Source organism: Tenrec ecaudatus, chromosome 6, assembly GCF_050624435.1.
Source record: "Tenrec ecaudatus isolate mTenEca1 chromosome 6, mTenEca1.hap1, whole genome shotgun sequence".
NCBI lineage: Eukaryota > Metazoa > Chordata > Mammalia > Afrosoricida > Tenrecidae > Tenrec > Tenrec ecaudatus.
The window spans coordinates 74,910,298-74,933,949 of NC_134535.1; the positions used below are offsets into that span (position 1 = coordinate 74,910,298).

General features: G+C 41.6%; 1 protein-coding gene across 1 annotated transcript; it reads left to right on the top strand.

Annotated features, from left to right (window-relative positions):
• The first annotated feature begins 2,015 nt into the window (after window positions 1–2,015).
• On the top strand, window positions 2,016–22,930 carry PRIM1 (DNA primase subunit 1). The gene is made up of 13 exons (XM_075551447.1): window positions 2,016–2,174; window positions 2,691–2,848; window positions 8,673–8,779; window positions 8,849–8,922; window positions 9,773–9,909; window positions 10,269–10,327; window positions 11,097–11,206; window positions 11,816–11,907; window positions 12,062–12,203; window positions 13,637–13,706; window positions 14,153–14,235; window positions 17,198–17,296; window positions 18,925–22,930. Exons 1-13 carry the CDS (start codon window positions 2,060–2,062, stop codon window positions 18,942–18,944), a joined length of 1,266 nt encoding a protein of 421 aa, XP_075407562.1. The 5' UTR covers window positions 2,016–2,059; the 3' UTR covers window positions 18,945–22,930.
• The last annotated feature ends 722 nt before the right edge of the window (window positions 22,931–23,652 follow it).

The following is a 23,652-nucleotide window of genomic DNA, read 5'->3' on the forward strand; positions in this document are numbered from 1 at the left end:
CACAGAGACCCAGCAAGTACCCCCCACCCCTACCCCATCACATCCCCGCCCCCACAGTCAAAATGCCCACAAAAGACCAAGCGTAAGGGGCTAAGGAGCGGTGAAGGACGCATGATTGGCAAGATTGCCAGCTAAACTTACGCCTGCAAAAGTGGAGAGGAAACCAAAAAAAAGTAGCAGGAAAGGATAAATCTTCAGGCAAAAAAAGTGCAAGCAGAAGGGAAAAGGGGAACCAAGGGAAAACAGACTGAATAATTTCCTGCTGAAATTGGAGAAACGAAAAACCAGGAGAGTCCAGACTGATGAAGCTGAGAAAAAGAAGCCAAGTCTGACTAATGCTTATCTACCAGGTCTTACCAGTGGGCCCTGCGTCGCCTTTCTTGTACCATCCCAAGGAATATTTTTACCAATTTTTTAGGGGTTTTCCGGAAAAAAAAAAAACAAAAAAAAACAGGAAACCTGCTAGACAAATTCTAAACGTAACACTACTTACCAATTATTTTATAAATTAAAGTGGTTTTTTTTGTAACTCTAGAAACATTTTTAAGGAGGCAATCCCACTTCTTCCTTTTTTTTTTTAAGTGTAAATGTTTTGGGTTTTTTTTAAACATCAAATCATTTACTGGTTGTTTTTTGTTTTTTGGGTACAACCAGAAAATAGTGGGATGTTTAATTGTGGAAGGATTGTACTGTCTTGGGTGTTGATGTAACTGTAACGTTCCATGGGATGGGGGGAGTTTTTGTATCCCTAATACAAAACATACTTAATGGCAATTTAGAGTCACTGTCATGCATTTATATGATGTGAACATTAAAATTCTGTTTCCATGTTGTTTTCAGTGGAACTGTATCTGAGAACCATTCTACCAGCATGGCTTTCTTGTCAGAACTGTGGGTATTCTGTAACTCCTTTGGTCATGGGAATCCAGTTTTCCGGATAATTTTGTTACGTGCTGTGCAGGATTGAAATTTTGGGTGTGTGTAACATTATATTGTGAATTTGTGGGGCTCATGATGCAGCAGCATGTCAACACTCAAAGATACTGGGATGGATAACCTCTTGAGGAAAATTGGCCTCCAGATTTAAAGTCACTCGAATTTAGAAAAGAATTGTATCTACACGCCATTTTAGGATTTGGGTACATGCATTAAGAACTATGCACAAATTGTTCACAGTGTCTCTGTACTGATCTCAAAACAACCAATAAAATGCCAGTTACAAATATTTAGATATGTATATATAAAATAAAATGAGCAGCAGGAGAGTGGTAAGATTGTGCCCTGTCCGAGGCATAAACCTGGCAAGAGCTGGAATAGCCACTCAGTACCCCAGCTCTCCCAGGTCCCGCAGTCCCGGGTCCATTGGTTCTGGAGAAGAACACCCTGTCTAGCCCCCTGGCTCTGAAATCCAAAGAGGATACATCGGGGCTGTGAAAGTCCAGCAACATTTGTACACGGTTTCTGGCAATATTAAAATAAGCACAATCTGCCCAAGACTAGGGTAATACTGTATAGCCACCGTTACGAGACTTCTCTGCAGACGTGGAGACGGGTCCTCACAGCTGCAATGAGATGGGTCTTTTATCCAGCAGGGTGGGGCGTGCCTGCCTTCTCCATAGCGAACGGACTTTGTTCATACCCGCCGATCTCTCCAGGAGTCTGCACTTCCTCCAATTCACCTTTTAGTACCCCTAGGTGTGCTACTGAACGTGGTATGTTAACAGACCTGATTTCCAAACCCGCTTTTAAAATGATCGCTGTACACTCTTTAAGCATTACTTCTTAACCATTCAGAAAGTTAGAATGGGCTATCTTTATGATTTCATCTAAAACAATACGCAATAAGGCTTCGCTTTCCAGGAATAGAAATCGTCCCCTTTGCCCAAGAGAAGGCAGCGGCGGTAGAAGCGCGCGCACAGCTGCGCCGAGACGGCGACCATCAGCTGGAACTACAACTCCCAGCAGCCCCGGCAGGCGGCGGGCCCAGGGCGCCTGCGCAGTGACGGGGCCCCGGCCAGCTGGTTCCCGCCAATACTTGGAGCGCCCCTTCCGTGGCCGAATGCCGCGCTCCATGGACGCTTTTGACCCTGCCGAGCTGCCCGAGCTGCTTAAACTGTACTACCGGAGGCTTTTTCCCTACGCCCAGTACTACCGCTGGCTCAACTATGGCGGAGGTGAGGCGGCGAGGAGTCGGGTGGGGGATGGCCCGCCAGGTTGGGGCGGGTGTTCTTGCGGGGACCTGACCGACTGCGAGCCCAGCCAGGAGGCGGGAGCCGCTGCGTCGGCGCGGCCAGGCCCGCTCTAGATGCGCGCTTGACCTGCCGCGGAGCCCGAGCAAGGGGGTTCTGGAGGCTTCCGTCGCGCGAAGCCCCAGACTGTAGGTCGGTATCAGGAGCAGAGGCGGGTCTCTAGGAGATGTACGTTTATCTGCGCAGCTGGTTTCATTTTTGAATGCCCAGAGGGGAACGTGAAGTGGCATTGGATTGTCAAAAGATATTTCTGCATGTCTTCCCCCTCATCTTACCTTTTTTCCCTGTGCAGCGGGGTGATGGTACACCTCTTCAAATGAGGAACCTGCGTGTTCCTTTATGGACATTCTAGCTAAATGTCTGATCATTTCTCAAAGGTTATAATGCTCTGGGTCGAATGAAGTCATCAGAATAGCTTTAAATTGTAACCTTCTTTTGCAGTGATCAAGAATTACTTTCAACACCGTGAATTCTCGTTCACTTTGAAAGATGATATTTACATTCGATACCAATCCTTCAACAACCAGAGTGATCTGGAAAAGGAGATGCAGAAAATGAATCCATACAAGATTGATATCGGCGCGGTCTATTCCCACAGAGTAAGAGACGGTCATGTAATGTGTTTCCTTGTTTTGTTATTAAACCAAGCATGGTTGGTGCCCCCCAGGATTTGGTATAAAGTTTTCATAGCGTTTTCCAGTGAAGGGGGTACCCACAATGTTTGTTTACTTTGCTGCTTTTTCGACTCGATCCTCATCTCGCTGTTGTTCTTGGAGGTGCCGATACTGACTGGCAACCATTTGGGAATTAACTCGGTGCAGTCTTTTCTAGGTCAAAAACCGAGTCAAAAGACTGAATGCAGACATCAACATGGATTCGGGGAAAGAAGACAAGAGAGCTGTATTCCTTCCAGCATTAGGATCTCTCTCGACTCTTTCTCTCACAGCCCACCTCCATCCCACTAGGCCCTACTGCTAGATAGCTCTCTAGAATCCAGTCACTGCTACCATCATCCTCTCTTACCTGACATTACCATAAAACCTCTCTAGACTCTACAATCTATTCGCCGCAGCCCGGCAGCTGGGGTGATCCTCTTAAAACAAGTCAGCTTCTCTTGATTCCTCAGCTCAAAACCATTCGGAAGCGGCTCCCTATTTCCCTCCGAGTAACAGCCCTTCTCTCCCTTGTCCATTAGTCCACTGCAGCCACACTTGAGCCCTGACTCAAGCTGTTTCCACTGCCTGGAACTCATGTTCCCAGAGAGCTGCTTGACTCATCACCTTCACCTGCTTCAAGTCTGGTCGACTAGCATTTTCTCAGTGAGGTTGCAACCTGTCACTGCTCCAAAGCCTACCACTGACAGATCCTAGATGGGCCTAGAATAGCTGGTAGCCCACTAATAATTCAACAGATGAATGAGCCAAGATTCCTGTCTTAAAATAACACAGAGGATGAGAGCTGTGTATGGAGCTTTTCCCTATGCTGTGTCACTTGTCCTTTCCATCTTCTTACAGTAGAGAAAACAGGCCCAGGGCATTTAGTTAGCCCAAAGTTAAACAATTTTTAAAAGATAAAGCGCTGGGACTTGAAGCCAAATTTTCTAACTTTAAATCCCAGGCTTGTCTTCCACCTGCAGGGTAAAAGGAGAAATAAAGAGGTTTAAAAAAAAAAAAGGCAGGAAGCAAAAAAAATGCTTCAGAGCAGGTTACTGATGAATAAAACAAGTGTCTAAAGGACCATGATTCCATTTAGCGTCCTTCTCCTTAACACTGAAAGGGGGAGAGGGGTGTCCTCTTTTCTTTTCACCAAGACAGAGGCATCTGTAGATCTTAATGTGTGTGCATGTGTTTTGCAAGGACACTTGAGGGTCCAGTGGTAAAGCCCTCAGCTGTTAACCAGAAGGTTGGTGGTTCAAACTTATCAGCCAGTCCACAAGAGAACGATGTGGCAGCCCACCTGTATGAAGACTTACAGCCTTGAAAAATCTCAGGACGGTTCTACTCTGTCCCACATCTGCCATGAGTCAACATGAGCTGTTGGCAGTAGGTTTGTTTTGATTTTTGGTATGTGTGTTGTGATATTTATCAGTTATAGTCAGCAGTTTAAAACCACCAGCCACTCCGGCAAAGGAGAAAGACTGGGCTTTCTACTCCTGTAAATAGTTACAGCCTTGAAAACCCAAGGGGGCATATCTATCCTGCACTATAAGATCACTATGAAAAACACCAAAAAAAATTTTTTTAATTAAAAAAGAAAGTCACTGTGAGTCAGCATCAACTCAGTGGCAGTGAGTTTTATATATGCTATTTTACAGAATAAAGTAGTTCTATAGGCATCTTAAACAAAACAAAAATTTTTAATCTCACCACTTTCAACTGATTCTTATTTGTGTTACTGTCTCTAAGTAATATAGTTCTCTGAACTTCATATTTCCATTTTCATTGGTTTTCCAGGCTGGCTGAGTAGGATTTAGCTTTCTTTCACCTCAGCACCTTCCCTCACCACACAATCACCCCATTCCTAATTTGTCATGCACCTAATATAATTTTTTGTTAGATTAAGAATTAGCAATTGCCTTAATGTCCCAATGTACTCAGACACATCAAGTAGTCCATTTCATCTTGAGGAAATTTCTCCTGAAGATTTCTGACCTCTGATCTGCATTGGTTACTCTTTAGACTGATGAACAAATAGAGTTTTGTCATCTCGTTTAACGTCACTCTAGAGTCTGTTCATCTCGTTCCTATGTTGGGCCCTGTTGCCCAGATCCTAGGTTCTCTTCTTTCCTGCCTCCTTTGTTTTGATGGAACACATCTTCCAGAAGCTTCCAAGGAAAATGTATATGGAAGATAAATATTTAGACACCTATGGATCTGAAAAACATCACTGCAATTCCACCATTACACCCGACTCGTGGTTGAGTTTGGGAGTCATTGATCCTCTGTCTTCTACTTTTTGAGACTGCTGTTAAGAAGACTTGTGCCGCTCTGATTCTTGCTCCCAGTGTTGGACCTGAAAGATCTCAGGATTTTCTCTTTAGCCCGAATACTCTAAAATTGCACAATGTTGTGCACCTTTTCTTGTGTGTTGTGCTAGATACCTGGTGAAACCTTTCCTTTTTTTTTTTTTTTTTTTGCAACCCTTTTCCACGAATTGCCTTCACACCCTCCCCAGGCAACCATTTTACAGTCAGGGAACGTGAAGTGTGTACAGATGGAGAAGTGAAAATATGTACCAATGGAGAGAGGGAAGCTCGGAGAGGTGACTCAAGAGAACTCCCCTGAAGCCTAGCACCTGTGGATGAATTCACATATGTGTTACCTCAATTCATGAGCATCACCAAGTTCACCTGGTGAACCCTTTCAATCATACGGTCATGTCTTCCAATTCCAGGAAATTTTCCTTTTGCAGTTTTAGGATGAGGGAACTTCAGAAAGTTTGGGGGGAAACCCCATTGTCTTTGTATTCCACTTTTCCATGAATGTTTTGAAGCTCCTCACAAAATGTTTCTTCTAGAATTCCTGTAGTCTGATGTCTGAACATCTCTGTATCTGTCTTTGTTTTCCTCCTGTTTGCCTTTTCTTTCATTTCCAAGAGCCTTTTTTAAGCGCCTCCCACCCCCAGCTGGTATACAGTCTATTCTGTGAGAATATTTGTGATCGTTCTTCAGTTTTCTTCTAATACACAGCCTGTTTTCTCGAAGTTACTTTTTTGTTGTGTTTTCTGTGAGTGTTTTTCCCCTGGTATTAGAGGCTTTCTTCGTGTGTCTGACAATTTGCTGCTCGTATTTAAGAAGAGTGTCCACAGCTTATTAGATGGCTGCTTTTCTTGCAGGGGATCTCGGAGGTCAGTTTCTCTAGCTCGCTCCTAGAATCCAAACTCCACTAGCACGGGGGCCTTTATTTCAATCATGAACCTGTTCTGTAAACAAGTCACGGTCCCTAAAACACTTTGTAATGGGGCATGATTTATTTGTATGTACTTCTTATGATCGGAACCATAACACAGTCATATTAATGTTTCTGTCAACAGTACTAGAGTAAATCAAAAGGTATTGCTACAAAATCAAAGAAACTAAACAGAAGTATCAAAATATTGTTATTGACAAACTGTTGTTACTCAACACATCCTCCATCTAGGTCTCTATAAGGGTGCTTCAAAAAGTTAATGGGAAAATGCAATTTAAAGATAATGGAATTTTTCCACAAACTTTTTCAAGCGCCCTGTACACTTCTGAAAGCAGTGTTTCCATCTCTCTGATCCTTCCCCCAAAGAATTCTAGGCTCTTTGATAGACACCGTGTCAAAACAGCAGTTTGGGCACCCTACAGGGACTAAATCGTGTTCCTTTGAAATGCTCTTTGAGTTTTTAGAACAAAAAGGCGTCTGAGAGGCAAGGTCAGGGTGGTAAAGTTTCCCAGTGAAATTCCTGTTGGATCGTCCTTGCTACTCAAGAATGAGCAGGGGCACTGTTGTGATGGGAAACAATTCCTCCTTGCACCTTTCCTGGTGTCTTTCTCACCAACTCTGTTTTCAGATTGCTTAAAATTGATTCTTAGTAAGTTCCTGATTGTCCTGTGTTCTTTGAAAACTATCAAGATTACCCTTTTGGGTAGCAGATGGACATTGGGCCTCTACTCAAGTACTCCCTTAACGCAAGAACACTTTGTTCTAATAACCTGGCATTCCAGGATACTCACCTTCCCAACATGAGCGCTGAAGACAAAGCGGGTGCATAAGCAAATGTGAAGATATATCAAAAGATTTAGCATCTGGGGTCTTAAAGACTTGAACATAAACAAGCAGACATCTAGTTCAGAAGCAACAAAGCCCACATGAAAGAAACACTCCAGCCTGTGTGATCACGAGGTGTCGATAGGATCAGGTATCAGGCGTCAAAAACCCAGAACAAAAAGTCATATTGTGAATGAGGGGGGATGCATAGTGGAGACCCAAAGCCCATCTGTAGGCAACTGGACATCCCCTTACAGAAGGGTCACGAGGAGGAAACAAGCCAGTCAGGGTGCAGTGTAGCACCAATGAAACATTCAACTTTCCTCTAGTTTTTTAATGCTCCCCCCCCCCATCATGACCCCAATTCTACTTTACAAATCTGGCTAGACCAGAGCATGTACATGGTACAGATAAGAGCTGGAAACACAGGAAACCCAGGACAAATAAACCCCTCAGGACCAATATTGAGAGTAGCCATACCAGGAAGGTAAGGGGAAGGTGTGGGGAGAAAGGGGATAGACAACAGAAAATAGGTAAAGGGAGACATTGGTCAGTGTAAGACGTTATAAAATAATTTATAAGTTGTCAAGGGTTCGTGAGGAAGGGGGTGTAAAAAAAACGAGCTGATACCAAGGGCTCAAGTAGAAAACAAATGTTTTGAGAATGGTGATGGCAACAAATCTTCTTGACACAATGAATGGATGTATGGATTGTGATAAGAGTTGTAGGAGCCCCCAATAAAATGATTTTTTTTTAAAGATTACTCTTGGAATCCCAAAACAGTCACCCCAATCTTCTGTGGTGACCTCTGTGCCCTGAATTGATTAGATCTTGCTTTCTTGTTCAAGTAGTAAATCCAAGTCTCATCCCTGGTTATTCATTCCATCAAATGGTGTTCGTTACCGTCAATCTTGCTTCAAAAGATCAGTCCCTTGAGCTTGCTGATCTCTGTACAACACTTCTGGCACCAGTAAAACCAAAAACTTGCTAAGGGCAAGGCGTTTACTTAAAACTGACAGTGCCAAACCCTGTGAGAGCCCAACGTCCACAGCTATCGGATTCGTGGGAATTCTTCATCAGTTTCGAGGCGTCGGGCACAGTCTCCTTCCTTTGCCAGGGCTGACGGCCTTCCTTCTCTCGGCTCATCTCTGAGGTCTGCCCGCCGTCCTTGAGATGCTGGTGCAGCTGAAGACTTCCGCGTGGGGCAGCGTTCCCAGAGACTTGTTGCAAAGCTTCTCCGATGATTGGGGGAAAGGTTCGCTTGAGTTTTGTTTAAAACAGCCCTGACCTCAAAATCTTTTTTTCTGATGACACAAAAGGGTTTGGGGTTTTTTGGTTTGTTGTTTTTTTTAAGATATACTGAAATCAAGACAAGTGTGTTCCAGAGTAGTTGTCCAAAGCCATCCACCAATCTCAGAGACATAAACACTATATGAACTGCAACTGTAGCAGTAATGTTTTCTGGCTTAGCCATGTGCTTACGGTGGATATGTAGTTGTCAAACCTTATTTTAAGGAGATAAAAGTTAAACTGTCATCAGCACTTGGCATATGGGGTCTAAATTAATGAACTTAATAACTGACAAAGACTTCCCATTGTAGAGTTTCTTTGCTTCTCTTTGTGCTGGTGGAAAATAGAGTTAGCAGTATGGTAGCTCCTGTAGAAACAGATCCGTATTTTGTGTCTGCAGCCCAGTCAGCACAATACAGTGAAGCTGGGCGCCTTCCAGGCTCAGGAGAAAGAGCTGGTGTTTGACATTGATATGACCGACTATGACGATGTGAGGCGATGTTGTAGGTAAGCTCCTGTTCCCTGCGGTTGGGCGGGTGATAACGCTGCCGGGGAGTAACGAAAACTCTGCTCCAGTTCTGCAGACATATGTTCTAAGTGCTGGACCCTCATGACAATGGCCATCCACATCATCGACAGAGCACTGGAGGGCAAGTAGCAGCAGCGTCGGATGCAAGAATCCGTTTTCCTCTATGCCAGTTTCTAATCTTGCGCGTTTCTAATGTGTTTCCTTGAAACATAGCATAGGGAAATAGAAGATAGAGCTGTTGAACAAGCCAGTCTAGGTTTTTGTTTTCTTAATCAGCCCTTTATCGCGCTGGGTACTCAGTATTGGCAGGTACTGTTCTGATGAGGGGAGTCACTCAGTCTAAGTAGGAGGCACTTTTCAAAAATTGAGGCTTACAGTGGTGTAGTCCTGCGGCGCAGCAGGGGTGCACACACCGGGTCAGAAAAGGCTTCCCTGAACGGTGACTGTGACCGTGATCACTAACTCATAGGAGTTTATTTTGTGCCCGGCATGCTTCTAAACTTTAAATATACTAGCTCTTTTCATAGTCCTTCGGCTTAAGGAATATTGGAGCGCCCTAGTGGCATTGTTGGGTAAGCGTGGACCCTCAAACCCCCCGCTGTGCCAAGGGAGAAAGCTGAGGCGATTTGCTCACTTAAAGATATACAGCCTCAGAAAAGCTCTAGGGTCACTGTGAGTCAGAATCAACTCCCTGGCAGTGAGTGTTCTAGTTTTGAGAACAAGTCCTTAAAGGTAAACGGCAATTGACCTGGGAGAGAGGAGGGGCAGGTGAGGCATGAAGGAATTCTTAGCAGAGAGCAGGATGGGTGAGGACCCGAGGACAGGCGTGTGAGGGATTCAGGAAACTCCAGCTAGGTTAGTGTGGTTAAAGAGAGTACATGAAGAAAGGTTTTTAAAAAATGAAATTAGGGCACTAAGTGTGAGCCAGGACTTTGTCCGTTTGTTGTAAAACCTATTCTTTTCTACCTCAGAGGACTTTGGATTTAAGCATCGTCTCTGGGTGTATTCTGGACGGAGAGGTGTTCACTGTTGGGTCTGTGATGAATCAGTGAGAAAGTTGTCTTCTGCGGTGCGTTCTGGAATCGTTGAGTATTTGAGTCTTGTAAAGGTGAGATCGCCTTCATGAGCATCTACATCCTTTGTCAGATATCCAGAACAGATCATTTTAGTAATAGATCAACTAATATTGTAGCAGCTACGTGTTAAGTAGCTTACATTTTGTGATAGGCATTGTTTGTGGCAAAAGGAAGAGTCATTGACTTTCCTCCAGCAATTATGTCAAATAAACGCACAAAGTTACAGGTATTAAGACTATATAAAATAGTGTCCATGCTTCCACACTTTGACTATTTAATCAATATTTTTGCATAGAATCCTTTAAATACATTTTTAATTATTTTACGTTATATGGAGCTCATGTGACAGAAAGTTATTGGTGGTTGCTTATTTTGGTGGTTTATTTTTCAGGGTGGTGCAGATGTCAAAAAGAAAGTTCATCTCAGCGAAAAGATCCACCCTTTCATCAGGTCTGTTGGAAAAGACCCCATCTGAGTTGTGTCAGATCGACCTACACATTCTTTGAGAAGCACCTTGCTATCAGTTTTCACTGCAGAGGCCTCGCTTTACAGTAATCATAGTTCACGTTAATTGAGAGCCTGTTTGCACTGTATTATGTATGATAGAGATTATGTAAATATTCTCATTGGTCTTCCTACCAGCCTTATGGGGAACGTGATGAGCTCTCCATTTACAGTCCAGGAAAATGAAGTGTCAGGGAGATTATATAACTTGCTTGGCACCGAACAACCGTTGTTAAATTCAGGATTTAGTCCTGGTCTGCCTGAATCCAGAGACTGTTTCCATTGAACTTACTACCTCCCTGGACGAGTGGAAAGAGCTTTGGGTTGGGAGCAAGAACCTCTACTCTGTTGCCTGCTCTGAACTTCATTGTCAAATACTGGGGCCTCGTTTCCTTCTCCGTACCCTGGAGAGAACAAGAGCTGCCCCGCCTCACTCACAAGCTGTGGCAAAGGGGATGTAAACGCATCAGCAAATGTGAAGAATACTGTCTGCGGAGTGCTTTACCTTTGTCTGAGTAGAACCTCAGACTCTCCCGTGTGTACTACTTACTGATGGATGAAGGGGCGTCAAAAAGTTCGTTGAAAAGTAGAATTAAATGATAATGGTCTTTTTCACGAATGTTTTGAAGCCCCTTTGTATTGTTCTTGTGGGTTGGCTGCTTTATATCGTTGTTAACTGTTTATAATGTCATTAACCCGAGTTCTGTTCCTACAGAAGATCTATAAGCATAATAAGAAAATACTTTGAAGACTATGCCTTGATTGGTCAAGATATTCTTGAAAATAAAGCAAGCTGGGATAAGGTTTTAGCACTTGTTCCTGAAAATATCCTTTCCCAAGACCATGTACATGTGAGCTAGTTACCTTTGTTCTGCCTGCATATCCTCATACTTATCCCTGAAAACATCACCTTTTTCACACACCCTTCCTGTACAAACGGGCTTTGAAAGGGCCTGTAAAAATCTCCATTCTCAAATTTTAATTTCATTTTTCCATGAATGGAATCCAATAAAAAGTCAAGCCCTTTCCCAAATCAATTTCCTCATTTTGGAAGTTGGTCCTCCTAGAATTAACAGCTATTTAAAAGTTGCTGAATCGTTTTGTTAAATTATGCACAGACTGAGAGAAGCTTTCTATTTTTTTAATAAATCATTTTATTGGGCTCATACAACTCTTATCACAATCATTTGAGTAAAGTACCCTTATACGTTCGTTGAGAAGCTTTTACATTAAACTTTATTTTCGCATTCTCTCTCATATTTCCACATAGGATATTTTTGTGGCTATCATCGTTTAACATTTTTTCTTTGGAGAACATTAATAGTTTCTTTCTAAGTACTTATAAGCCTTAGCTATTCTTGTGGTAATGCATACTGAAAGTTCAGTTGTTCACTGGCTTGCCTTGAATGTGTGTGTTCCTTAAAGACCCGTTACCGATGCATGGTGAACTTCAAGAGCGCTTCCCAACATTCCACAGTTCACTTCAGCGTTGGGAACACTTGAAGAAAATAGCCAGTCAGAATCAGGTAAGCACCCTGAAATGCATATTAAGACAGAACAGTGCAATTCCTGATTGTTTCGCACAAGAAGTTAAACATAGTCGAAAGTCACTTTTTAACCTTTAAAGAAATCCTCAAAAATTCCTTCTAATCCTCATGCTGGACTTCCGTTTCTTTTCAGAATACCAGCAAAAATGAAAGCCATGGTTACTGGCCGGAGTGGGAGATCATGCTCCAGTACTGTTTCCCACGGCTGGATATCAACGTCAGCAAAGGAATCAATCATTTACTGAAGAGCCCCTTTAGTGTTCATCCCAAAACAGGTGCTCTGTAAAGACAGTAAGGACAGGAGAGCAGTGAAAGTCGTTCTGACTTTAGCTCGTGTACTGTCACGTGTGGATACATCTCATCGCCGAGATAGGATGGGGAAAGAATTACACTGAATTCTTTTTTACCTAGTCTGTGAAATAGCGACAAGCCAGTTGCCACTGATAAAAATGTTCCCCTTGAGCTGATGCTATGTGATGCATGAAGGTAACGAGGACCTTAGAAATCAAGTTTGACAGTTCTCGTGTACACACGAGAAGACTTGGTCGCCATCATAAAACAGTCAGTGCTAGGAATAGAGCTCCGTCGTTTAGCTTTAACCTTTTACATGTCTCTTAAATATGATTCAGCAGACTGAAATGAGCTTTAAAATAAATTTTAAAGTGACTATATTTTCATAAAAACTAACTCCAGCCATCCAGAGAACAGAATAGAGAAGTATGTCGTCCTCGTTTGTGTAAACAATCCAGCCCTGTCACTTGCTCACTTTGGTGCCTTAGGCAAATTGGTTAGCCTCTCTATTCCTCCGTTTTCTCCTTATAAAATTAATGAGATGGCAATACTTACCTCAACATATTATTGTAAATATCAAATGTGAAAGTTTAGGAAAGTGTTTGGCATCTACCCAGTTCTCTCGCAACTACTAGTCTCCTTTAATAAACGATAATAGCCCTTTACCTACTGTAATAGCCAATACATACATTCACACAGCCCTCTATCAGTGATGTGCGTTTAGCTTCTTCTGGTCTTAAGCATAGTATTTTAAATATTTAATCCTAAGACTTCATTTGTTCTCAGACTCCAGGCTTAGGTGCTTGTCACTCCGAAGTGTGTGCATTTTGATCACATTCCTGTCCACTCACAGTGTCGACCAGTGTTTCTCTCTGCAAACAAGCACTCCCAGTTCCCTTCATTATTTTACTGCTTCCTCACCTGGCAGCCTTTAGAATCATTATGTCATTTTTAAGATGTGATGGATTTATATTGTGTACAAAATGAGGATATTGTAAAAGGGTAATTAAGGCTTGTCTATGTTATTTTCAAAATGCTCTCCACAGATGCCCAACCTGTTGGTGTGTTTTGATCATAGCAAGGAAGCCAAGTTAATGTAGAGAATTAGTGCCATCTGTTTCATTCAATTTTCAGGACTCACTAAATATCGGATTGTTCTGAACCTAAAATATGGAAGGATATTAGGAATAGAAGTGAAAGTAACAATAAGAGCCATAGGGGTCTTTAACACTATTTTTTTTTGTTTGGTTTGGTTGCTTTTAAAGAGAAATAAGAGGTATAACTGATGTGAAAGTGCTGTAACATATTAACTTTTCAAAATATTAGGTAAAAGCTTATTAACCAAAAATAACTTATAGAAACAAGACTAATGATTTCTTTCCCACTGTCATCAATTTATAACTTTTGGTTTCTGCAGGTCGCATTTCTGTACCTATTGATATACAAAAGGTGGATCAGTTTGATCCATTTGCCGTTCCAACCATAAGGTGCGTTCTGAATCATTAAGATTGTTGGTGATTGTTGCTCTGGATTGAAGTAGACTGGGTTTAGTTCCCTTGCAGAGAAGTAGTTGTGTAGAAAGTCTGTTTAGTCGTGGAGACTTTGCTCTGAGGTTACAGGAGGACCCCAGTAAAGCAGCATATCCTGTGAGCTCCACAGAACACCAAGAGTCTCCGCTGGAGTTCTTTTTAAGCACGAAAAGGGTTTTCAGGCCAAATTAATTTAGGAGCTGCTGCCTTAAAAGTTTGTGTTACTGCAAGGTTTCTCATCTTTAATATCCATGGAAAACTCCCAAAAATCTATAATAAACTATTCGAAATTTATTTGACCATGATTTTTTTTGGCAGAACAGTCTTGTATTAATGTTGCTCTCATACATTGAATAATGGTGTTAAAAAGCAACGTTAAGTTTCTCCTATTCTGATATTTTTAGTTCCATCTGTCATGAATTAGATATCATTCCCACCAATGAAGAGGAAAATGAAGCTGAATCTGACGGCAAACATAGAACCAGAGGTAGGTTAAGATATTGAAGTCTCATTTTAATTAAAAATTTTATATAGATATCTGTCTGTCACTCCAGTGATTATTTCATTTCCCTTGGGCCCAGCTCAAAATGTATTGGTGTCTATCCTGAAACTAGCTCTGTAACAAATAATGTAGCAGTGTTTCTTTTATTACATGGCCAAAAGGTGCTATAAAGTCAGTCCAACTCAATGTTTGCTGGTTTTGTTGGTTACTGATTACTGTAAAAAGTTGATTACTGATCAACTTGTAAATGCAGGTGTCTGTACTGTAAACTAAAATTATCAGTTAGTGGTGGTGTTACAAGTTCACAATCTCTTAGATTTAACAACTCTTTCCTAATTACTATGTTAGCAGTCCTTTTGTTTTCACTTTGACTACAGTGAGAAGCCCTGGTGGGATGTGTGAGCTGTTAACAGCTCAGGGAGCACTTGAAACCACCAGCTGCTCCATGAGAAATAGGAGAAGTCCTGCTCCCATAAAGAGCTACAGTATCAAAACCCCACAGAGGCCATTCTACCCTGTCTTACAGGGTCACTTGGAGTCCATGCCAGTGAGTTGTCTATAAGGTATACAGAGGGGTTTACTATAAATCAGTCTATCTGTGATTGAAGTCTAGAATCAAGATTTTGAAGGAGCTGGAAAATGTGTAACTTGCTGCTAGTAGAAGTAAAATCTTGACTACTCAACATACTGTGGCAAAAGCATCCAGAGGACGTGCAGTGATGATAGAGATGTTATATACCGAAAACATTATGGTATATAACTGTCCAGCATGGTAGTCGTGAACCACATGGGACTTTTGAGCACTTGAAATGTGTCTAGTCTCATGTGTTAGGCAGGTTATCTAGAGAAATACAACTTTTATGTATAAGAAAGAGCTTTTATATCAAAAAGTCATCATATCTAGAAGATAGCCCAGCCCAGTCCAATTTAAGTCCATGTGTCCAATGCTGGCCGGAGACTTCTTACATAGCTGCAGGCTTATGACGCAGACAGGTGAATTGAGAAGCAGGAAGAGCTCAGGCCAATGGATGCAGAGTCGCAAGAATCCAGTCATTACAATCACTAACAGCTGTCTGGGTAGCATGGCCCACAGAAGCCGCCCCGCGAAGCAGCCACAGAGTCCCAGCAAGCAAGCAAGCTGACATAGTACAAATTGCAATAAAATCTAACTGCCACATCTGACAAGAAACTGAATTTTTTTCATTTCCTGTTAAATAGCCACATGTAGCTAGTGAACTATTTACTGTACTGGACAGTGCAGACTTAAGGTCTCTGACTGATCTTTTGTGGTCAAATGTTGCTCTTCTTTCAAAATACAAGCTCAATTCTTGCTTATTCTTTGCCACTTCTAACAATATCTAAATGTAGTACATTCCACTATTAATGTTTGTGAAACGATTACAATAAACTGGAAAAAGAAATTTTGAGAAAACAATGAAAAGAACCAAAAAACCCTATTTAAAAACAACAACCTTAACATCTTCAGATAATAAGATATTAAAGCTAAAGTTTTTATTTTAATTCACTTAAATTTTAAAGTTGATACTCAATTCAGCTATTGGAAAGTTTTTAAATACGTTTGGAACAACTTTGGTATGTAAACCTACTTTTTAAAACATTTCTAAATGCAGATCACGTGTTTGTTAACACATCTGAATTAAGATGTGCTTTAAATTCCAAATACACATACGATTCCAAAGACTTGGTGTCCCCAGAAAAAGAGAATACAAGACACTGCAATTTTTTTCCTGTGCATTAAAGTGGTAATGTTTTACAAATAAAATATTTTATTAAAATTAATTTTACCTGCTTTTTTATTTTTTTCATATGCCTATAAGAGTATATTATGTGTTTCTTTTTTTTAAATCATTTTACCTGGGGCTCATACAATTCTTATCACTATCCATACATACATCCATGTGTCAAACGCATATGTACATTTGTTGCCATCGTCATTCTCAAAACACTTGCCTTCTACTTGAGCCCTTAATATATATTATGTGTTTCTGATGTTATATACCTATTAATGCTCATGGAAGCAGCAGTCAAGAGATCAAGTAGAACAGCGGATTCTCAACCTGTGGGTCACGACCCCTTTCACAGGGGTTGCCTGATTCATAACAGTAGCAAAATTAGAGTTATGAAGTACCGATGAAATAATTTTATGGTGGGGTCACCACAAAATGAGGAACTGTACTAAAGGATCGCGGTATTAGGAAGGCTTAGAGCCACTGAACTAGAGTACTGCACTGGGCAAATCTGCTGCACAAGACCTCTTTAAAGTACTGAAGAGTGAGCGTGTCAGTTTGAGGCCTAAGGTGTGCCTGACCCAAACTAGAATATTTCTAATCTCATGTGCGTGTGCAAGCTGGACCGTTTATAAAGAAGACTGCAGAACGGGTGCACTGAACTCTGGTGTTGGTGAGGAATGGTGGAAGCACCGTGGCCGGCCAGAAGAACACACAAATCTGTCTTGGAAGAAGGACAGCCAGAATGCTCCTTAGAAGGCCAGGTGATGAGGCTTTGTCTCACGTACTGCGGACATCCCGTCCCTGGGAAAGGACTTCCTGTTTGGTGGAGTAGGTCAGTGAAAAAGAGGAAGGCCCCCGGGAAATGGACTGACACTGTGGCTGCAGGACCAGGCAGTGTGCCTTCTATTGGGTCAACAACAACATTTTCATCGGCCAACACTTTCCAGGGAATTCCTTTTTTTTTTTTTTTTTTAATTAAAAGATCATTCTACTGGGAGCTCTTAAAACAATCCATACATCAATTGTATCAAGCATATTTGTACATATGTTGCCTTTCTGTTGAACCCTTGGTGTCAGCTCCTCTTTTTTCCATCCCTTCTCCCTCTCGAGAAAATTCTTATAAGAAACTTGAAGATTATGTTTGCCTGTTCTCGCTGCCAAAATGCTAACTATAATGTATGTTCTTCCTAACTTAGATTATAAGAAGACCAGTCTAGCTCCCTATGTGAAAGTTTTTGAGCAGTTTCTTGAAAAACTGGATAAATCCCGAAAAGGAGAACTTCTCAAGAAGAGTGGTAAGACCCTATGGGCCTCTCCCCTATCTGTTTGGACATTAGCAGGGGTAGTTTGACGTATCCAGCAGTGAGCTGTTAGGGGACTCTAGTCTGCTGTCCCCCCAAACAAATTACTGATTTTTCTTATATCCGTAATGTTTATGAAAATTGAGGTCCCCTAATTCAGTTCAACACATATTCATTCAAGATCAGGGATAGAAACAAAGATGAGTATATTAAGACTTAACTCCATACGATGCCTTAAGAAGTTACTAATCTGGTACAAAATAAAGAAGTACAGACTGCTAAGAAAAATATAGTACCCGTCTGAGGGAATCTGAGAAGCCTTCAACAGAAACAAGTAGTATTTGAACTTTTGTAAGTTAAATGCTGTAAGAATTCTAATTCCCAATGCCAACGTACCATACCTTTATTTAAGTGTCAGATTGCCGTAAGCAAAAATTTAATGAAATAAAGGTCCAAAATGGGAAAGGGGTTGTTCATTCTAAAAGCACTAGCAGGAACAAAGGCCTCGAGGCAGAAATGTGATCTGTTTGCTCTGGAGGCCACCAAATGGTACCATTAGATGGCTTTGAATTCCAGACTTAGGAGTTGGGGCTTAATTCTGTTGGAGCAGGAAAGCCCCTAAAAGTTTGTGAGAAAGAGTACCATAACTATAGCTTTCTTGTTGAAAGATCAACTTGGCAATGGTACATCTGGTGAGAGGTAGGGACGAGAGCACAGCCCCAGATACCCGTTGGGTGATTGTAGACAGTAGCATCAAAGATCTGTTAAAGGTATAAATTCTGACCCATCCTAAGGCTTATAAATGGAATGATAGGAAAAAATGTCAAAAAATAATTTTTTTAAATGGCACCGAAGCAAGGGGAAAGGAAGGTTCCAGAGAGATATTCAAGTGTTAATTGTAGTAATGAACTGATAAAAGCCTGTGGTGCACAGTAACTAGGATGGGAAGGTCCAAGGAAGAGTTCTTTCAATGGGAGGGACTTAGATGTATAAGCCAACAGGAGGACAAAAATCAGCAAAAGTTGATGAGTACCTTAAGAAAATTCTCTCCAATTCAAAAATTCTGTCCACTTTTTTTATTTTTTTTTAATTAAATGTATAATAGTTTAAGTAGTAAATAATGCTTAACTACTATTAGCACTCAAATACAAATGGGCTTCAAAAAGTTTGTGGAAAAATACATTCTTTTAATTCCACTTTTCCATGAGCATTCTGAAGCTCCATCCTATGTGCTTACTGAGGTGCAAATGGGTAAGCGCTTCTTTGAGTTCATCTGCTGCTGGAAGGTCATTACCATGACAACCCTATGGAGCACAATTCAACTCTACCACACATGAGTCAGAATCAACTTGATGATAACTGTGATGTTATTGAATGAATAGTGATGGCTTTGAACCTAGAAAGCCTTGCTGTAGCTGTCATGCCAGCTCACAGTATTAAGTCCTTTATAATCTCATTGTTCAGTACTCAAGGCAGGTCTGTGATGTGGGCTTCAGCAAATGTGAAAGCAAGTTCTTCTGCATGATATGAATGTAGTGGAAGCATTAAGCAAGTCAGGATGTGACAATAAGGCTGACTGTGTGTTCTTTACTGTCCTTTGATAAACTTCTATTCCATTTTAGATTTACAGAAAGATTTCTGAAGATAACTCTCCTAAAAACGGGTGCAGACAGTCTTCTACCTTCATCCAAGGGTCCACTACTTCTCAGAGCCACTTAACACATATGGCGGAACCACTCATGCGTCTTCCTTGAAGCAGCAATTCATTGTCTTGAGAAGCGATTGTGTTGAAAAGAATGTCCAGGCTCCTAGAAGAAGCAATAAAAAGCAGCAGCAGCAATGGTTGCATTTCAAATAAGATTTGTAAACTTAAATATTCTATGAGGGGGCTTCCAAAAGTTCAGAGGAAAAATAATGGAGTTGATCCACAAACTTTTTGAAGTCTTCTCTGACGAAGATAATTCTAGTATTCCTTTCAGAGATACTGCGTTCTGCCAAGTGCAATAGATAGCAGCAGTAAGGGAGGGAAAATATGCCCAATGCTTTCATCGCAGCTCACTAGATAGAGCTTCAGATTTCTGGGCCAGGGAAGGCTGCGTCCTTGTTTCAAACAGTTGAGTTAATTATATCTGACGCTTAACATGTGTGAATTTTGCTCACTGATTTTTAATTGATTAGGCCATATTCCCACTGCCCCCTTTTTTTTTAACCACTTAGAATATCTAAGCCTACCAACATTTCAAGAGATCAATGATTAGATTAACAGTATTAGAATCTAGTATGATGTCCTTTAAAACTTTTGGTATTTGTAGCTTTTAACTTCTCTCAGAAAGTAACTGGTCTACTTTATGTAAAGAAAAGTAGCTTAGAAAAAAATAACCAACCAACTCCACTAACATAAAACCAGCTGTCTTTGTGAAAGGATCTGGCTGGTTTTTTATAATTTACTCAACTTTTTAAATTTCATGTCTTCCATGTTTGGTTTTATGGAGTAAGTATCAGATGTCCCTTGCCTCAGTTTACAAGCAATCTAACAAAGCAGTCGTTCTGATTGACACTCAGCTTCTAAGGAAGAAAAGCAAGCCTTCAAGTCAATGCTTTCCTGTGTCGGGAGCAGTGGTTTCTTTGGCTTTTCCTTTAATTTTGCTCACACAATTTTTCGTCGTCTTTATCTTTTGACTTATGTCACGGACTCCATTAAACAGATTTGGAAACAGGCAGTACAGAAATGCTTTGCATTTCCTTCTCGTCCATTTTTTTCAGCATTTGAAAAGCTATTCACTCTGCATTCTGTGGCATGATGGTTACGTGCTGGGCTGCTGACCACAAGGTCAGCAGTTGGAAACCACCAGCCATTCCATGGAAGGAAATGAAGCTTGTAAAGCGTTACAGCACTGAGTGAGTTTCAGTATTCAGGTTCTAGAAAAGGTGGGTCTGTTAGAAATGAATGCAGGTAATTGCTCAAGACTTACTGGTCCATCTTAACTCAGAATGGGATAACCCTTGTTTAGCAATAAACGGGGTCCTTGAGCATACTGACGGGTCCCTGCCCCACCTCGCCTCAGCCCACACTGCGCAGACCTGGCTGGTAAGACCATGGTCATCCGGGAGGCCTCCTACACTCTCCTCACCACCCATTTGGATCCCTTGTTGCCATCAAGTCATTTCTAACTCACAGAGATCTTGTGAGTTTCTGAGGCTATATATCTTCACAGGAACAGAAACCTTACTCTTTCTCCTACGAAGTCACTGGTGGATTCGAACTGCTGATCTGTGGTTAGCACTCCAACACATAATCCACTACACCACCAGGGATCCTAACCTTGAGTACATCTCATCTAAACTTATAGATCATCTCAATAACCGATGTGACATTGAATCCTAAAGGCCAGAGGAGTTGTGGGGTGACATCACGAACATCGTACATGAAGAAGCAAAAGATCATTTAAAAGGCAAAAAATAGCAAAATGGATGTGAGAAGAGGCTCTGAAGCTCACTTTTGAATGTGCAGGAGCTAAAGTGAACAGAAGAAATGACGAAGTAAATAAAAGACCTGAGCAGATTTCAAAGGGCAGCTGGAAAAGACAAAGTAAAATATTAGAATGAAGCACACAAGGATAGAACAGATTTCGCATATTCCACCCCAAAAGAGCTGAAGAAGATATTCAAGCCTCCAGTACCAATACTTGTACCCATTTCAAAGAAAAGTGACCCAACAGAATGCAGAAATAATTGAACAATAGCATTAATACCATAAAGTTTGGCGAAGATCCTTAAAAAAATGGTTGCAGCAGTCCACTGGAAAGTCCACTGCACTTGGCCGAGAATGTGGATGAGGGATGTTGCTGACATCAGATGGCTGAAGCACCAGAAAGACACTTAGTTGAATGTCATTGACCATGTAAAGGCATTCAGCTGTGTGTTGTTAGGTGTTTCAAGTCAGTTCAGACTCCTCACAGCCAGACCCTCAACAGAACAAAGCAATGTCTGGTCCTTCAGCATCTTCACAGATGTCGTGTTTGAGCCCGGACTGTAAGCACTGTGTCAATCCATCTCATCAAGGGTTTTCGCTGTTTGGCTATTTTACCAAACAGGATGTCTGTGTTAGGGTTATCTAAAAAAACCAAACCAGGACCCTTATGATTATAAATATTTAAGAGGATAGGTTTATACTGCAAAAGGGAATATAACAGCTAATTAGTCCACACAGCAGTACAGAGGCCTCAGTTCAACTCACTTTTGTGGAATAATTAATATACTGAAGGTCCTTCAATTCACTCAGGCTGCCAGTCCAAAGTCTACCCTCAGGCAAGACGGGCAGGGTGGGGCAGCAACAGTCAGTAGGTGGGGAGCTTAGGGAAGCAGGCCCCAATGGGATCTCAACCTCATGTAGTGCTGAGATGCAGCTCTCGAAGCCGCAAGCTCTGGCAACATGATCGAGGGGTTGGTTGGGCTCACAGGCAGTGCAGCACATGGTTGAGACAAAGAACTAGCTCAAGCAGCAGCACTCTGGTCTGATCATCAGATGGATGCTGCAGAAAGACCCATTAAAACCTGCGATGTACTAGGGATGAAGTAGAAACGGAGCAGGAGGGATAGGATATTGAGGAGGGAGAAGGGAGGAGGAAGAGAGGGAGTAACCACATATGTAGAGGGTTTAACAGGATACTATGGTTGATTTCATTTCGTGAGATGGCCTATGTAAATATATACAATATGTTTCTTTCAAAAGCAAAATAAACATGAAATCTCTCCAGATTCCTTATCCCTCCGACTGCCCCCCCCCCCAAAAAAAAAAAGCACTCAGAATGGACTGGAAAGCCTAGTGTTATACTTTCAACTAGAGTTGTTGTAAACTCCCACTAGGGTTTTGGAACGAAGTCAACCATGAAACTATTTTAATGCTTTAACATTAAAGCCCTTGGATAAAAGCTAGTGTAGCAGCCCGTAAAATTAATTACAGAACATTGTTGTGCTCAGGGAAAAGAGTCAGTGTGTAGGTTTTGAAGAGAACAGAAGCATGGTTAGAGACTTGATTTCCCTTTTCCAATTTGTCAAGTCATTGATGTTTTACAATTAGGTTGGTGTGCGTCTTCAAGCCCATTCTGACCCATAAAGACCCAATGCACAACAGAATAAAACAATTAGGATTATACACAAACAGGACTTCTGTCTGCAAACTTGCCCCGTGTATAGCAAACTGCAAAGAAAAAGTCAGCATGTACTTCCATAATGAGACATTACAACAGAGTTTTAAGTCAGCATGATGGGGAAAAAAAGGAAATGGTCTAAAGTTGTGTAACAGGCATAAACTGAAACCCAAACTCGCTGCCCTGGACCACTGCCGTAAAGCGAGTATTGCAATAAAGGCGAGTCCCACTTTTTGTTTGTTTCTCTACAAATAGAAACATGCTTACATTATACTATAGTCTTACTTATGCCATAGCATATAATAGTCACTGTTGGTCTGAATCCGCTCGTTGGCGGTGGGCAGAGAGCTGATTAGTGTGCAGTAGCATGAAAGTTTGAAGCACTCAGAATCATCGACATGTGACAGACCTGAAGTGAGTACATGCTGTTGGGGAAATGGTGCCAATCTCAACACGCTTGCTACAAACCTTGGACTTGGGGGGGAAAAGTATCTGCTAAGCTTAATAAAAGCAGTGTTGTAAAATGAAGTTAAGCCTGTATTTGTCTAGAAGGTTCATTGACTGTCCCTTTCTTCTGAAAGCAAGTGGACTTACTGGGAGAGGTGAGAGTTAAAAGACGCTGAAGAAATCTGGTGTCAGCGTTCGCGGTCTAAATCGTGCCACAATATCGCCTCTTGAAAGAACAGGGCACCAGACGTTTCACAAGATGAAGGTGTCTGCACCTATAGAAATCGGCAGCCTAAGAAACCCTAAGTAGGGTCCCTAGGAAACCATCCATTCTATGGCAGTTGTTCATTTTCTGACTCACAGAACCAGAGTGCTGTGCCAACCTCACATTTACTGATTGAGCCCAATATTGCAGCCACTCCACAGCAGTGGGAGTGTGAAAAATGACACCTGGTACTAGCAGTTAGGCACTCAGCTACTGACCAGGCTAGCACTTCAAACCCACCCCTGGGCTCCATGGGAGAAAGCTGGTGATCTCGTTCCCTAAGAAGAAAGTCAAGAAAACCCCCGGGGTGGTACTCTGACACAGGGGTCAGAGTTGAAATCCACTACTGCAGCCAACAACTCAAGAATATCAGAATGTCCCGTTTCTGGTAAACCACTATCTCAATCCAAATTCATTCATCTTAATCCTCACTTCCCTAGGGTTAAACTCAAATTCTAAAGTAGTGTTCAGAGTACTGTGAAGTTTCA

Excerpts from the sequence above, each read along its gene's own strand:
- PRIM1 (XM_075551447.1), top strand. The coding sequence starts at position 2,060 with ATGCCGCGCTCCATGGACGCTTTTGACCCTGCCGAGCTGCCCGAGCTG. Across the intron at positions 8,923-9,772 it reads CATCGACAGAGCACTGGAGG|AGGACTTTGGATTTAAGCAT; the intron begins GCAAGTAGCAGC and ends TTTCTACCTCAG. Across the intron at positions 14,236-17,197 it reads CGGCAAACATAGAACCAGAG|ATTATAAGAAGACCAGTCTA; the intron begins GTAGGTTAAGAT and ends TTCCTAACTTAG.